Source organism: Anopheles merus, chromosome 2L (genome assembly GCF_017562075.2).
Source record: "Anopheles merus strain MAF chromosome 2L, AmerM5.1, whole genome shotgun sequence".
Classification (NCBI taxonomy): domain Eukaryota; kingdom Metazoa; phylum Arthropoda; class Insecta; order Diptera; family Culicidae; genus Anopheles; species Anopheles merus.
The window spans coordinates 37,427,214-37,443,178 of record NC_054083.1 but is presented as its reverse complement, the minus strand read 5'-3'; the positions used below and the strand labels follow the sequence as shown (position 1 = coordinate 37,443,178).

Below are 15,965 nucleotides of genomic sequence, written 5' to 3'. Positions count from 1 at the left end.
GTTTTATCAATCGCTAATAATAGCGTTCAAAACGTGTCCCACCAAACAAACGTTTGTACCGCGACACGATAGCAAAAAGATCACATTGGCTTAGTTTGTTTACGGCAACGGGACCGTACTTACTACTACTGCATGCCTACGTTTGCATAATTCGAAACTGTGCGAATCGAAAAGCTCGCAGAACAATCAACCGAAGCTCCACGAAGGGTTGTGTTCTCGCAGCGTGTATGTGTGTCACGGTCAAGTGGAGCCGCGAAACGGATCTGAAGGACGTGTATCGCCAATTCAAATTTCCGTAACCAAACCGGGCACGTGTTGAAGTAATTTAGGAATTAGAGAGAGAGAGAGAGAGAGAGAGGGAGTGGAGACAAAACCGACGTGGCTTTACTGGGACGATGGATTCCGGTGGATTTGTACGGTGATGAATGTTTTACGTACAAGATGATCCTTGTACCATCCACGCTGATGCTTATCATCATCGTCGTGTGACACCACCTTTGGAACAATCGTTGGACGTTTCAATTCCTCCGTGTTTCCACATTACAGTGGACCAACTGCGTAGTATTATACTGCGGTTCGGGCGCGCGTGTCACTTAAACCAGATTCATCCAGAACGGAAGGTGATAATGCACGCTCGTCGCTGGTGTGACACTTTTTCGCCCCCTTCTGTACTGAAGCGTCCACAGCACACGGTCACACGACATACGGCTGACTGACGGCGCTGTGTTCCAATTATCATGTATTGTTGTGTCGTGCGGTCAGCCAAGCTATGCACATATGTTTTTTTTTTGCTGGTGTGCGAAGATCAATGATCGTCCTTATAAAATTAACACCTTGACGGGCCACCAGTAAATCTTCTCCGCTGCTCGGAGGGGGTTGGTTTCCCACTCGCCCTTAACAATGTTATGTGCTCACCGATCCGGTTTGAGCTGGCAGAGCCCGTACCAAGCTCACAGTGCAACAGGCCCCCCCATGTGTGCGCGAATGTGTTTTGATAGGAGATGAAAGGGCGTGCATTAAACAATCGAGCTCATGGCTCCCGCCCCTCAAACACCTGCTACCGTGCCGACAGAACCGTCCCGCTCTTATCAGCTGAACTCTGTGCCCGAAACAAGTCCGTTCCGCCACTTTCATTTCCCCCGGAGGCTCGTCTCGCGGGTGTGTGTGTGTCATGATAATCACAAAACGAGGGACTCTTTTGACCTCATTAATCAATCGACCCATCATTCGGGCTGTTGTTTAGAAGAGGTGCGTTTTATTTTTGGGCTGCCGCTAGCCGTGATGCGCCATAACGCTTTTCAAAACACAAAATCTTTCTTCCTCAAGCAAACCGATCGGCCCATATTAATCTGCAAAAAGAAAAGGAATAAAATAGCTTGCCTAATAGCACAATAGAAAATTGACACGTTACACAACGAAGGAGAGGAAACTTCGTTTTCTTGTCCGTGCCGGATGTTTCACCCACTTCTCCCTAAGGTAAATGTTGGCACACTGCTTACACATGCAAACACCTTCACACACGTGCTTGGCTGGCCCATTTCCTTGCGCTTCCAGCAAAAACCACATCAAATCCCGGGGGGGAACTCCTTTCCACCCGGCGTACACACACGCACACACACTACCACACTCCATACATGCAGTGAAGAGTGAAAGGCGCACCACAGGTACAGGTGTGTGTGCACGTTCGTTTTGTTCTCGATTGCTCTACACGGGGGTGGAGTGGGGAAGTCGTCGGCCGTGTTTGCCACGAAGCCACGGTTTCATCAGCCGGTGAAATGTGAATCAATTGCACCACAGGCGGGGCCTTCGTTACCCACACGGTGCAACACACGCGGCGCTGCGACACTGGCCCACATTCTGCACTGCACTGCGCGTACAGTACATGCACGCACACAGCGTTACTACTACCTCTTCGTTTCCCAAATCTGGTGCATACAGCCGCAGGGACAAGGACACATGGTTTTGCAGCCGATTATCCTTTTCCGGCACCAGCTTTCCATTACATAATGGGACCGAGGAGTTTCGACCACAGTTTTGCAGCAAAACCAAATCAGCCACACGCACACACGCACCGTGTAAAATGGGTAACTTTTTCAACATCGATTAGTAGCCTAACAATCTAAATATACTTGCAGAATTAACGTAAAAGTGTGGTCTAGTTAGTTGCAGAGGGAACTTTTTCTTTACCTCACACGCACGCACGCACAAAACTTCTGATTCTTTTACGCGGAAAGTGACAGTTGCACGTTTTCTTCTTGCTTTTCCCGTCTTTTGAAAGCGGGCGCTGTCAGCGCGTGTATACGGTGTGGTTTGTTTCTGCAAAGTCGTTGTAAAGCATGCGGACTCGGGTGCTAAAGTGTCTGTTACACGTGCATGTGGAATAACTGCTCGATTTTTTATTCATTGCAGCCGCGAAACAACTCGAAAGCAATTTTTATTTGATATTTGCTTTAACTCATCGTTTTGGATTATTTTAAACATTAAATCAGGCTCATTAGTGCTATAAGCATACGAATATTTATTACGCAAAAAATATTCCGTTTGGACCATCGCTTACATTATAACAGTCAAATGTTACTAAATTGTTAAATGCATGACTCCGACCCATTGGTGCCGAGAGTTCGAGTTGGAGTCCCAAGCACCACAGATTAAGCTGAAACGACTGGAAAATCAAATATACATAGAGAAAAATGAAAGCTCCATAACTTCATTGGTTTGTACAATAGATGGCATATTACTACATATTGCTGCCCTTTTCTTGCAATGTGTTTCGGCCTAACTTCATCATCTAATCATGGCATTTATACCCTTCTAACTTTCCGAGCAAAAACCTATATGAATGGTCGTGTGGTCAGATACGTGGATATCGGCAGCAATGACCATCACTCAAATCTCACTTGATTCAGTGCTGGTGGTTTACATTAGAGTTTAGTATTTAAACAATCGTATCGCCGTTCTAGTTCTAGCGACGCATTACTTCAATGCGAAACCATACAACAATACAGAGGAAATGAGAAAGCTCTCCTCCAAGCGAAGAAGCTCCACTGGTTAGGTATTACACCAACAGATGGCCCCGCCAACTTTTTGCTATTTTTAGAATGCAAGAGTCGTTTGCCGTCTGCTAAACGAAGTATTTCTATATTCCGTTTAGGTTGAAAGTTTGTGTCGTTTAGAACCCGTTTAGTGGTCGTTTAATGGATTTGTGGCACTTGGAAAGCTAACATCGCCAACGGGTCGGAGTGCCTTACCCCCACTCGAATCGTTGCAGCTATTGAACCTAAGCAGTCGAGTTCATCGTCGGTTCAAGAAATTATTTCAGTCAATGGTTCTCGGAATCGAGCCCCTAGCGAGAAACAGATTAAGAACGGTATTTTAGCAGGTAAAACGAAAAAATCTAAAAACTTCCTAATATCTAAATTCAGTGGAACCGTGAAATAGTCTATACAAAGTCCCATTCATTGGTATTTTTGTTATCATCTTCTAGGAATTTCCTTATCTGGTTGGGTTAGGATTCAATATTGAGAGTGGTTTGATGCCTGTTTTGAATTCGACTGCGTATAACGATAAATTTGTGTTATTTTTCCCTTCGAAAAGGAAAAACAAAAATTTGTTTTACCGCGAATTTAATAGGATCGAAAAGATAAGATGAACCAAAACAGTACACACATTGTTTGTTTTTATCGTTAAAAAAGTTTTCACAACCTAACTATGCTAGGAAGAGTCAAGTGTATTGGTCAGAAAGTCTCCCAGCACCACTGTACACAAATCCATCTTATTCTCGAGATCATGAATAACCGTATTTTGCATTCGTATTTCATCCGCTAAACCGTGTACAGTGACACTCAACACGTCTTGCTTCTCATTACTTAGTTCTGTCTTTTGTTCAATTCTTCTTAATGCGTCTTCCAGTTCACTAAGTTTAATTGTAATGTTGTCCATCAGCGATTCCATCGGCACTGCATCGGCATTATTCCTTTGGCTAGTGGGACGTGCAAGATAAGCTGTCACATTGAAATGCATTTTAATCAGCTTTGTTGAAATGCATGCAGCTCGACAATCGGGGCATGTTTCGGATCTGTAAAAACATCAAAGAAAGGTCCAGATTATGGTACGCCGTATCGTGCGATTATACTATTTTGCTCAAGTTTTCACCGTTCTAACCACTGCCGGATACAATCGTTATGAAACATGTGGCCACATGGTGTACTGACGACATGAGCCTCAGGAACATATAGCTCAGAACAAACACTACACGATAACTCCATATTAGTTGTATAAGTTAAATGAAGAAATCAAACTTCCACCACTAGTTTTGCGCAACAAGACACTTATGCTCGATATACAGCTATCGTTGCGAATGGAGCAGCACTGAGTCTCACTGAGGTACTGAAGTGTAACTCTTCCTGGTGTGATATTTTATTGTTTTACTTATCGATAAGAGACGATAACACATATCTTTGATTTTATACCCCAAGTGCCACAAATCCACTAAACGACCACTAAACGGCTTCTAAACGTCTCAAATTCTCTACCTAAACGGAATATAGAAAGACTTCGTTTAGCAGACGGCAAACGACTCATGCATTCTAAAAATAGCAAAAAAGCTGGTGGCGCCATCTGTTTGTGGGATACCCAACCTGTGGAGCTTCCTCGCTTGGAGGAGAGCTTTCTCATTTCCTCTGTACTGTTGTATGGTTTCGCATTGAAGTTATGCATCGCTAGAACTAGAACGGCGATACGATTGTTTAAATCAAGATCTATTAAGGAGAACAGGTCGATGCAAAGCCCGTTGCTAGGTTGCCATTTTCAACTCGCTTTTGACAGTTTCATGAAAAAGTGTTTACAAACAAACGGCTAATAGTTAACGCACAAAAGTGGACGAATTTACTATTAGGAAGGTTATATTGGTTAAATTTCTTGGGGTCAATCACTTCTGGAGAATAAAGGAGAAGTAATTGCAGTCTACTCTGTATTCAGAAACATTGATAACCTTTTTCATTGTTTGCCATTCCGTGACCACAAACCACTACCGTCTGCAATAGTCCTGCTGGAAAAACGAAATATTTAACATGTTCAACTGGGTTAAAGAAGTCCTTTTTACTTTCAATTGAACACTGAGAGTAAAATGAAACATCCAATCGACACACGCTGGTACAATATGCATACCGTCATTTACTTTTAGTCATTTATTTAGTCATTTAGTCATGTAATATTCTAATTGGATTCTAATTCTTCAAATATTCTAACAGGAATTGAATGTAAAAAGCTGAACTAAACTCTCATTCACTCCATAGCAACGTCCATCGCTAAACATAAACAATGTTCACTTTAACTGTCAAAATTTTCCCATGGCTTTCTGTCAATTTACTCTAAGTGCTTCGACCTGTTCTCCTTAATAGATCTTGGTTTAAATACTAAACTCCAACGAAAACCACCAGTACTGAAGCAAGTGAGATTTGAGTAATGGTTGTTGGTGTTGATACCCACGTATCTGACCACACGACCATTCATATAGATTTTTGCTCAGAAAGTTATAAGGCTATATAGGTCATTATAAGATGAAACTTGTCGAAACACATTGCAAGAAAAGGATAGCAATATAATGATGAGTTGTAATACGCCATCTATTGATCAAACCAATGAAGCTGTGAAGCTTTCATTTTTTTCCTATGGATATTCAATTTTCCAGTCGTTTAAGCTTAATCTGTGGCGCTTGGGATCGCCAACGGGTCGGAGTGCCTTACCCCCACTCGAATCGTTGCAGCTATTGAACCTAAGCATTCGAGCTTTACCTATAAAATCGTCGGTTCAAGAAATTATTTCAGTCAATGGTTCTCGGAATCGAGCCCCTAGCGAGAAACAGATTAAGAACGGTATTTTAGCAGGTAAAACGAAAAAATCTAAAAACTTCTTAATATCTAAATTCAGTGGAACCGTGAAATAGTCTATACAAAGTCCCATTCATTGGTATTTTTGTTATCATCTTCTAGGAATTTCCTTATCTGGTTGGGTTAGGATTCAATATTGAGAGTGGTTTGATGCCTGTTTTGAATTCGACTGCGTATAATGATAAATTTGTGTTATTTTTCCCTTCGAAAAGGAAAAACAAAAATTTGTTTTACCGCGAATTTAATAGGATCGAAAAGATAAGATGAACCAAAACAGTACACACATTGTTTGTTTTTATCGTTAAAAAAGTTTTCACAACCTAACTATGCTAGGAAGAGTCAAGTATATTGGTCAGAAAGTCTCCCAGCACCACTGTACACAAATCCATCTTATTCTCGAGATCATGAATAACCGTATTTTGCATTCGTATTTCATCCGCTAAACCGTGTACAGTGACACTCAACACGTCTTGCTTCTCATTACTTAGTTCTGTCTTTTGTTCAATTCTTCTTAATGCGTCTTCCAGTTCACTAAGTTTAATTGTAATGTTGTCCATCAGCGATTCCATCGGCACTGCATCGGCATTATTCCTTTGGCTAGTGGGACGTGCAAGATAAGCTGTCACATTGAAATGCATTTTAATCAGCTTTGTTGAAATGCATGCAGCTCGACAATCGGGGCATGTTTCGGATCTGTAAAAACATCAAAGAAAGGTCCAGATTATGGTACGCCGTATCGTGCGATTATACTATTTTGCTCAAGTTTTCACCGTTCTAACCACTGCCGGATACAATCGTTATGAAACATGTGGCCACATGGTGTACTGACGACATGAGCCTCAGGAACATATAGCTCAGAACAAACACTACACGATAACTCCATATTAGTTGTATAAGTTAAATGAAGAAATCAAACTTCCACCACTAGTTTTGCGCAACAAGACACTTATGCTCGATATACAGCTATCGTTGCGAATGGAGCAGCACTGAGTCTCACTGAGGTACTGAAGTGTAACTCTTCCTGGTGTGATATTTTATTGTTTTACTTATCGATAAGAGACGATAACACATATCTTTGATTTTATACTTTACTTATCGGCAAGTTTGCTTATCTTTGTTTGCTCATTGGTAGATAACGAATGATAATGCGTAGCCGAAATCTCTCATTTTCATATCACTGTTAATCCTATGTCCACACGATCTGGCAGATTCGTGTTTCTATATATATTTGCTGATATTTGCAACGTGAATCGGATGAAAGGAAGTATGATCAAAAATAAGTACAAAAGCACATCGTTGCAGAAGCTGCACTATTACACGTACAGCTGATAATTTTATCTAAATAATCATTGGATATCTTAGTTTTACTCTTTAGCATCAAACATACATGTCATAAAATCTCCCAGCCCCATTGTACACTCATCCATCTTATGCTCCAGATCACGAATCCCCATATTCTGCGTTCGCATTTCATCCAGTAGTGTTTGTAAGGTGTCGTTCAACCTGTCCTGCTTCTCCTTACACGTGTCTGTCGTTTGTTCAATCTTTGTTAATGCTTCACCAAGTTTCAACGTTATATTGTCCAGCTTTTCCATCAGCATTGCATTGTTCCTTTCAAGGTGTGCTGTCACATTGAAATGCACTTTTATCAGTCCTGACGGACTGCATTCTGTTCGGCAATCCGGACACGTTCTGGATCTGTAAACAAATGGGCACCGATTTTAGCACATCGTTTCGCACACAATTTGTCACAAGCCTTCACCGTTCTAACCACGGCAGGATACAATCGTTATGAAACATATGGCCGCACGGTGTAATGACCACATGCACGGTAGGCACATAAAGCTCCGAACAAACCGAACACGACAGCTCCATATTAGGGGTATGACTTTACTGTATCTGAAATCACACATCCGTTCTAAGCTGTGTTGCTCGAAAATACACTCATGGATATTGATATCACAGACGCGATGAATCGCCAAGCCGTCCGCTCTTCTCCTCTTGATGAATCATTGAGAAGTCAATGCATCGTTACATCAGCATGGTTCTCCGGAGCGGATCGTAGTGTTCGCAGTAAAACCATGGGCTTCAAAAGTAGGCAGCCTTTATCGTTGGGTAAACAAAGTTGAAAGATTGTATTATTCTTGGAGTACTTTCGCTTCTAGCTTTGTAGTTTTCGCTATAGCTGATTAGCTACAGTGGTGGTCATTATAATAGCATCTCCACATGCATGAGGCGTAAGTTTTAAGGCCTTATCGCAGTGGGAAATTCGAAATTGGTACGTCAAACGACGTTTAACAGCTCTAAGGCTAGAACAGTTGAAACTTTCCAGAACTTTCGCAAAAAAACACTAAAAGCGCAGCATAGGCACATAATGACAGACATCACACATTGTATCGGAAATGTATAAATTGCACCTCATATCATAATAAAATTTAATTGGGACAAAAACACATTCCAAAACCGAATGAACGAGACCCATAACATCTTTTGAGTATAAATAAAACCAACTCCGACAGTCAGGATAGGGCTATGCCCTTCCTACATCAATCGTTTTCTCCATTTAAAGAGTTTAGTTACATCCCCATACCCAAGGTAAGGCTCCTAAATTCCAACGTTTTCAGTAAGGGAAACCCCTTCAGGGTTTCTGGATTGTCTGAACGATCAAGTGTTGAAAAGTCCGCCTCCAACAAAGTTTTCTTCAAAGATTCAATGTTTCTTAACATATTTGTTACAAAAAAGTGCCATTGTAAGAGTTAATCAAAATATTTAATGAATATTGTATGGCACTACAATAAGTTTGATTATATTATATTAAAACTGTACATCAGAAGAATTATGCAATTAAGATATTTCATAAAACTGTTGTAAAAACAAAAAAAAAACATTTTATCCATTTTATCAACAATTTCAAAACATTATTAAATTAAAATTGAAATTGTAAGGAAATACACTGATTGCAAATTTGTACGCACTTGATGCAACAAAACCATCCTCACCATCCGTTGCACAAGATGCATGCAATATGGTAGTTTGAAAAACCCTACCTAACGGTTGACCAATATCAAATAATTAGCCCCCTACGCTGTCTCAAACACCTTTTCACTTACCCAAGCACTTCATTCAATTGGTCCTACCGTTGAGGTACGCGTTTTTGGAAAAGAAGAAAGTGAATTCCCGCCACTCTTCGCCCGATCTGTGATCTGAAGAAGCTAAAAATAACCATATTCAGGATTTCCTCAGCACCACTAACATACACACACACTTGGGTGTTATAAAACAACGCCAATAATTGCAACTGCGCGCAATATCTAATCAAACCCAGCACCGTCTGGCGTACGCGCGTACGCGACCGCAAACGCAACCGTTTCTCGTGCGCATCGCGCTGCGTACGGGTTTGTCATGTCAGGCTCTCCATCTCCAAGGCTTCTCTGGTGGAGCAGAATTGCAAACCACCTTTCCTAATTTGTACAAAGATGAGCCCATCCCATCACCGAGGGATGCTGTCTTCGATCCTCACCATTCCGTCCCCGGCCCGCGGCCGCTGTGCTTGTTAGTCGTGCGTTTTGCATTGGCCATCCCCCGTCCCCCTCCATACGGGACTATTGAGTCAACCTTCCAAATTAGCCAGATCAGCTGTTTCAGCTGCCACCACTCCATAGCTGTTTCTCCATACGATCGCGAACGATCGATGGGGTGGGTGCAAAGAAACAAGCCTCCTCAGAGCAAATCGACCCGACTGCGTTACGACGAGCCGTGCACAAATGCGTACTCCACCACCAAAAAAGACACACATACACACGCATGTGTGTGTGTGTATGTGGGGATTAACGGTTGAAAGTGAAATTGTTAACCCGTCGCACTGGCACGCTGGCCAGGATGTGTTCGCCGGTGTGCCATTCGTAATCGTGAGTCCACGCAGGAAGGTTCACCCTGCTCGAAGACGCTCCGGTGCGTGCTTCTACCCCCGGCTGATCGTGTGTGATCTGCAGTAAAAGTGCAGTGCACAGTAATAGAGAGTGAGAAAGTGTGTGTTTTTTTTCCTCCAAAACGCCTTTGGAACTCTGTCCATTTTAATCGCCTGCAGCGGGCACGTCAACAGTGGAAAACGCCAACAGTGCCCAAAACTGTTCCGTGCTGCAGTGTGTGGTAAAGTTCAACGTACCGGCAGTGATGCGGCGGCAGTACTCCATGTGGGCCAGGACGGTGGCCGTCATTGCTTGCGGCAGTGCCCTGATGCTGTTGCACCCGGTCGGGGCCGATGCACCGAAAGTGAGTGTTCGAAGTGTTTTATTTGGTCGTTTTCTTACCCTCCTTTTGCGTCTGCCAGTGCGGCGGCACCATTATGCAACTGCGTGGCGGTTGTAATGTGTAATGCATCGTGTGCGCGCGCGAGTGTGTGTTGTTGTGTATATTTTTCGGGGTGCGCGAGGTCGCAAAGAGCGAGAGATTGCACAATTGGTGGATTTTTGGTTTTCTTTTTTTGATATGGGCGTATGGTGCATTTTACGACATTTTCATTGTCATTTGTTGATGCTGTTCGGGGTGTGAAGTAGCTTAAACGTGGGTCTTTTGTATTATATCTGTATTATTGGTTCTTCTTGAGGAGATATTTTGTTGGTTTTATTGTGGCGAAATATTACAGTGATGTTTTGCTCTTATCTTTTCTTTATTAAATTACTAAGTAGCATATATAATTATGTTTAAGTACTGCTAATTGCGCTGTTTGCATTGTTTTCAATAATAATACTCTTTTCTTTTTATCTTGATGGATCATTTATTGGTTTTTGTTTTTCTGTTGTTTTTTTTTCCAATTTTTATAATGTATTTTTCAAGTCGTGTAGGATTTCCCTTGTTTAGTTTCTATAATTGTTTATTAGTTTCCTTTTTTAGTCCAATATCTAAGTGCACACAACCCAATTGACATTTTCGAGTTCTAAAATCGGGTTTTCGGCCTATTTACCTTAAACCGCATCAGTTTAAGGGACTTTTAGAACAAGCCCTTTAAAATCGACTGTGAAGTGTATTTTTGATGCTTTCTTCTCTATCCTTTGGGGAATAACGTTTCCTATGCTTATTACTGGTCGTATAGTTTATTGTAAAAAAAAGTCGAATTTTCACCAAATAACGCCATACGAAATGTACCTTCTTTTTTCGCCAAATATTCAAGCAATTTAATCTAAAACGAATAGGACGGCATCTTCATCCAGAAGGTCATTCGCGTGGACAAACGAAATTTTGATACTTTCTACTCGGTTTATCACACACAAATCCACATTTTTTGGTATCTCGAGCACCATTCGGCAAGATCATGGTTAAAAATTTAGAACAAATGTCACTAGGGAAGTTCTGTGGAATTTTTTTTTTACAAAAAATCGAATACTAACAAAATTTTAAAATGTTGTCTTTAAGTTGGCTTGTTGGCTTAAGTAATCTTCCATCTATTGGAAACGTTATTCTTCCATTTTTTTCTGAAACATCTCATAACATCACTATTAAACACTCAAAATCACAGATGTTATCTAGAAGCAAAGTCTTTCCTAACAAGGTTTCCACCTCAATTCCCAGACCGATTCCAACCTTTCTTGCGTGATTTTCCTTTCTCCACCGATTTTCCAGCACCAGTGGATTCGTTAATCGCAACGGCAAACGGAATCGGATACGGTTCCTCGAATTTTACTGTCGTAACACATTTTCCGTTTACCGCTGGCGAACCGTTTTATTTTCAAAGTCAATCGCGTTTGCCGCATGTGGCGCTTGTGCCGTACCGTGCAAGGTCTTACGTCTGCGGCGGTGCCACTGGCTGGTTCATTACAACCACCCCACCACTGTAAACCGTAAACCCTTAACGCATCTTCTGGGCCACCTATTTTGCCCGCTGTGTGGTGGTGGTGCTGCTGCTGCTAATGGTCGTCCCGTTTGCGTATGTATATTTATGCAAACCACGCGTGTGAGGCCCGCGCACATGTGTGCGATCTTTATTATGATTACCTGAGCGTTGGCCGAAATCCCCCTTCACAACAGTTAACCCTAGGCAACTAGGTTCGAAAATATTGGAAACAACCTTGGCACCGGTTGAACCGTCACTGTCTTTAGATCCGCTGCATTTACCGGTAGATCACGGCGGCGGTGGTTCAACGAAGCGACTCACCTTGACCAGTGCCAGTGGTTTAGATGATAGTGAAATGGTAAAGGTGTGTTCCCCATTGTGCTGAAGGTTACTTTCGCATGGTTTTGCTCCCCACTGTGAAGGACACTGTGGATGTTTGAATTTATTGTCTTGTTGATTACCAACTAAAATCAACCAATTCAACAGTCAAAAACGAATGTCCAAAAAAATGCACATTCACAACATCATGCATTACTCGTATAGGAACCACCGTGAACTGTGTTGGACAATCAACATTACATCATGCGGAGAGTATGATGCTTTGCGATATGATACTGGAGGATAGCGAAATTCGACAAAACCTCCCCTACTTAATCGTCCGCGTACCGCCAAAGCGCAAAGGAAAGATCCATCATTTGGACCGATCGCGTAAGACAGGTTTCGTTTCGTTCGTGTTTCGTTGCTCCCCTGGGCAGGAAGCGGTGACAGGCAGATGTATATGCGAAAATGGTACGTTGTCACTGTGTGACTTGGCACTGGTAGTAGAAAAAAAAATGCGCAAAACTAGTTTTGTGAGTGTGTTTTTTTGCTAGGGAGGAAAGCGTCAACCGTGTGAGAAACTCTTGTTTTTTTGTACAAAAAATGCACGGGAGAGATGCATGGTTTCTCTTGGGTGCGTTGTGATCATAAACCGGTAGTGATTGCACGCAACCATTTACATCGTTGTTGGTGCTATTATGTAGTAGTGCGCGTCTCGTGTCTGTTTCTTTCTGTCATGCGTTTGTTTGAAGCACGTTCAGTAGTTAGTAGTTTTGGAGAAATGTTGTTTTTAGTTGATGCTTCTTCATAATCACTATTAATGTTGTACATGGTCATACATGTTCATGTTGGTATTATACATGGTAGCTTCATCGTATACGGGTAAAGACAGTCTTTACAATGGCTCACGCTTCGTCTTGTATGAGCTGATGCGTTATTTACAATGGGCACTCTGAAGTAACTGCATCTGCTTGCACCAATGACTACAACAGTCTGCTGCAGGAGCATTGGAAAACGATTACGGTCCTACGGTTTGAATTGAACTGCTTACTGAGACTTCAGGAATGACCGATTAGCAGTCAGCATCCGTTCGCGCAACTCAGCTTTCATGGTGTTGACCCGAGATGGATTAAATCTTGAACTACTCCTCCTATTTAATTCGGAATTCGTTAGAAAAGCCGTCAGTGATGCCACCATCAGTTTGATCTTTTCCTGGTTTCTGTATAATTTTGAGATTCTCTGTTGGCTCCTCGATCTCTAGGTAGATTTCAGCTGCATAGGAGACCGCAGACCAATGCCTATATCATTAGCATATATCAGGATATGGTTTAACTTGCAGAAGATGGTTCTCGAAGCCTTAATCTTTGTGGTTCGGATGACCCTATCTGGTTGATACTCTAATTCGTTTAATATTTCAGATCGGTTTTGGAATACTAAGCAGTAAAAACTGAATACAACATATAAATAGATTTGAAACCTACGAACATTAATAAATATCATTTGTACAAACTAGTTAGACATGAAAAGTAGTAAGAAAAGAAATAAGCATAATATCATTAACTTAAGGATTTGTGTGATATGTCTTATTTAAAGTTCTGTCTTACCTAAATAACTTCAATCTTATTTATTTCCCGTTTTGTTCCAGAAGCGTTGTCTAACAAAACCGAACGTCTCGAAGAAGGTGGATATGGTCATCCACCAGTGCCAGGAAGAGATCAAATCGAGCCTTATTGAGGATGCGTTGAAAATTTTCACCGCCGAGCACGGGCAGTGGCATGATCGCCGCAAGCGCGATGAGGGCGGGCTTGACTTTTCCCACCCAACGATCGTTTCGCACGAGGACAAATGGATTGCTGGCGTAAGAGTCGCTTGTGACATAATATAAATTGAACCATTTTTTTTTTTTTAAAGCCCCATTAATGCTTTCATCGATTTTTTCTGATTTTAAACTCTCCTCCTTTCACAGTGTCTGATGCAGTGTGTGTACCGGAAAAACAATGCAATCGATAAAAACGGTTGGCCAACGCTGGACGGGCTGGTCAGCCTGTACACGGACGGTGTGAATGAGCAGGGCTACTTCATGGCCACGCTCCGGGGCGTTGATCGATGTCTCAAGGGTACGTCGAAGAAGTATCAGATCAAACGCAACGATGCCGCTGGTAAGAGAAAATTCGCGCTGTGGAGAGTATCAGCTGCAAGCTAACAAATCATCCTGCTTCTTGCCAAATCTTTTTGATGTTTTAGAAAACTTTGAACAGTGCGAAGTTGCGTTCGACGTGTTTGACTGCATCTCGGACATGATTACGGACTACTGCAGTGGCCAGACGGAGGACGATCATTAAAGGCGAATGACCGCGAATGCTTGATACACCAACAAATGGGGAGATATTACTTTTTTCCTGCACTTGTGCGACATCCAACTCAAGACGACAGTAGATTAGTGCTATTTTTAAGACGTAATTTAATCGAATCGAACAAAAAATGGAAGAAAAGAAATGTGATTTTATGTCGTTTGTATGGGAAAATAAATGTATAAGTTAACTCAAACCTAAACACACACCCACACAAAACGGACACAAATGTATCGCCGAAAAAGGTCTTCAGATAACCAGGAAGTACACGAGACAACAGTCACAGCGGAGTTGTCTGCTCGGATAAAGGTGCTCGTTAATGATTTTCCGGGTTTGTTGAGCATCTTTTGGAGGGAAAAATGGAAACAGCAGATGTATTTCAACCAGAAGTACACGATCATCACAGCCAAGTGGCCCGTAAATATGCTAATAAACTTGTGACTTAAGACGACCCAGAAGCTCACTCAGGTCTGGCAAGACAATGTTAAATCAGATAGACAGTTCCACGCATAAGGAAGCATGTTAAGCGGGCAGCGGGTCATGCAAATTCCGTTGAATGGGTGGATGTTTATTATGAATGGGCGTTGATACTATTTATCAATTGAGGGAATAACTTCGGGAAGATAATCTTCTACAATATTATAAGTCAGTAAACATTACCAAAATTAGTATTTTTTCAAAATATCTATATTTAAGAATTGCAATTAAAATTGTGTTTCTATTTCTCACATCACCGCTCCCTTTGTTTTGTGATGACATTAAAACTCACCCAAAGCCCGAGATGCTTGTTTCAACACAGGAAAGAAAGGAACACAATTTTACTACACACATAGTAAACCACTTCCTCAAGAACCGCCACCGTTCAGGGCCGTGTCCGTGCGGCTTGATGGAACAATGGTCGCTCGCCATTCTCGCGCAGCTAAGTAAACAATCTCTGGCAAAGAACTGCGGTGCACTATGCGGGTACACAACCGGTACACCCGAACCCCGAAGAGCTGAACCGATTACGATCCGACATCCGACACACATAATTGCATTTCGGCGGTTACCACTATTGTTCACACGCTGTTGTTGTTGTTGTAGAACAGAGCCGCACATGGTCAGCAATTTGTCATCGTCCAATAAAGTGCCCGAAAGAACGATGGCAATGGTAAGACCCACTGGTGCAGTGTAGCCATGTCTAAGCCTGCGTCTAAATGTTGGGAATGGTAGCGATCAGCGTTTCGCAAGCTGGTAGTAAAATGTGACATTGTACCGCGGCGAAAGATCGTCCAGATAGTGATCGGTTTATGCTTGGTTAGGGAGGAAAATTATCCAATTAAATCCTTCCGGCAAAGAGCATCATCGAGTTAGTTGGAGATGATACAAATTTGGTGTTGAGGCTCAGCCATTTACAATCTTTTCCAGAAATTAAGAACATCTACAATCGTAACATACAAATAAATTTCAATTTTAGAACTTGATCACACAAAAATGTAGTTTTTAAACACAAAGATCACACATGATGTAGGAATATAAAAATTTGATGCCAACTCTGTGTACTCATTCTTCAAATATAAGCAATTTCGAATTAAGAAA

The 15,965-nt window shown here is 41.9% G+C and overlaps 4 protein-coding genes across 4 annotated transcripts; 1 reads left to right on the top strand and 3 right to left on the bottom strand.

Moving 5' to 3' along the window:
• Positions 1-3,172: 3,172 nt before the first annotated feature.
• On the bottom strand, positions 3,173-4,368 carry LOC121592799 (E3 ubiquitin-protein ligase TRAIP-like). The gene is made up of 2 exons (XM_041914598.1): positions 4,153-4,368; positions 3,173-4,075 (listed from the first exon to the last, which is right to left on the bottom strand). The coding sequence occupies exons 1-2, from the start codon at positions 4,263-4,265 to the stop codon at positions 3,712-3,714; spliced, it is 477 nt and encodes a 158-aa protein (XP_041770532.1). The 5' UTR covers positions 4,266-4,368; the 3' UTR covers positions 3,173-3,711.
• A 1,440-nt stretch (positions 4,369-5,808) lies between these two features.
• On the bottom strand, positions 5,809-6,874 carry LOC121592800 (E3 ubiquitin-protein ligase TRAIP-like). Its single transcript, XM_041914599.1, has 2 exons — positions 6,659-6,874; positions 5,809-6,581 (listed from the first exon to the last, which is right to left on the bottom strand). The coding sequence occupies exons 1-2, from the start codon at positions 6,769-6,771 to the stop codon at positions 6,218-6,220; spliced, it is 477 nt and encodes a 158-aa protein (XP_041770533.1). The 5' UTR covers positions 6,772-6,874; the 3' UTR covers positions 5,809-6,217.
• A 370-nt stretch (positions 6,875-7,244) lies between these two features.
• LOC121592801 (E3 ubiquitin-protein ligase TRAIP-like) lies at positions 7,245-7,874 on the bottom strand. Its single transcript, XM_041914600.1, has 2 exons — positions 7,651-7,874; positions 7,245-7,586 (listed from the first exon to the last, which is right to left on the bottom strand). Exons 1-2 carry the CDS (start codon positions 7,761-7,763, stop codon positions 7,253-7,255), a joined length of 447 nt encoding a protein of 148 aa, XP_041770534.1. The 5' UTR covers positions 7,764-7,874; the 3' UTR covers positions 7,245-7,252.
• Positions 7,875-9,804: 1,930 nt separating this feature from the next.
• Positions 9,805-15,036, top strand: LOC121592797 (general odorant-binding protein 70). Its single transcript, XM_041914596.1, has 4 exons — positions 9,805-10,160; positions 13,682-13,894; positions 14,003-14,195; positions 14,281-15,036. Exons 1-4 carry the CDS (start codon positions 10,062-10,064, stop codon positions 14,376-14,378), a joined length of 603 nt encoding a protein of 200 aa, XP_041770530.1. The 5' UTR covers positions 9,805-10,061; the 3' UTR covers positions 14,379-15,036.
• The last annotated feature ends 929 nt before the right edge of the window (positions 15,037-15,965 follow it).

Excerpts from the sequence above, each read along its gene's own strand:
- LOC121592799 (XM_041914598.1), bottom strand. The coding sequence starts at position 4,265 with ATGGAGTTATCGTGTAGTGTTTGTTCTGAGCTATATGTTCCTGAGGCT. Across the intron at positions 4,076-4,152 it reads ATCCGGCAGTGGTTAGAACG|ATCCGAAACATGCCCCGATT; the intron begins GTGAAAACTTGA and ends ATGTTTTTACAG.
- LOC121592800 (XM_041914599.1), bottom strand. The coding sequence starts at position 6,771 with ATGGAGTTATCGTGTAGTGTTTGTTCTGAGCTATATGTTCCTGAGGCT. Across the intron at positions 6,582-6,658 it reads ATCCGGCAGTGGTTAGAACG|ATCCGAAACATGCCCCGATT; the intron begins GTGAAAACTTGA and ends ATGTTTTTACAG.
- LOC121592801 (XM_041914600.1), bottom strand. The coding sequence starts at position 7,763 with ATGGAGCTGTCGTGTTCGGTTTGTTCGGAGCTTTATGTGCCTACCGTG. Across the intron at positions 7,587-7,650 it reads ATCCTGCCGTGGTTAGAACG|ATCCAGAACGTGTCCGGATT; the intron begins GTGAAGGCTTGT and ends ATTTGTTTACAG.
- LOC121592797 (XM_041914596.1), top strand. The coding sequence starts at position 10,062 with ATGCGGCGGCAGTACTCCATGTGGGCCAGGACGGTGGCCGTCATTGCT. Across the intron at positions 13,895-14,002 it reads AGGACAAATGGATTGCTGGC|TGTCTGATGCAGTGTGTGTA; the intron begins GTAAGAGTCGCT and ends CTCCTTTCACAG. Across the intron at positions 14,196-14,280 it reads CAAACGCAACGATGCCGCTG|AAAACTTTGAACAGTGCGAA; the intron begins GTAAGAGAAAAT and ends TTGATGTTTTAG.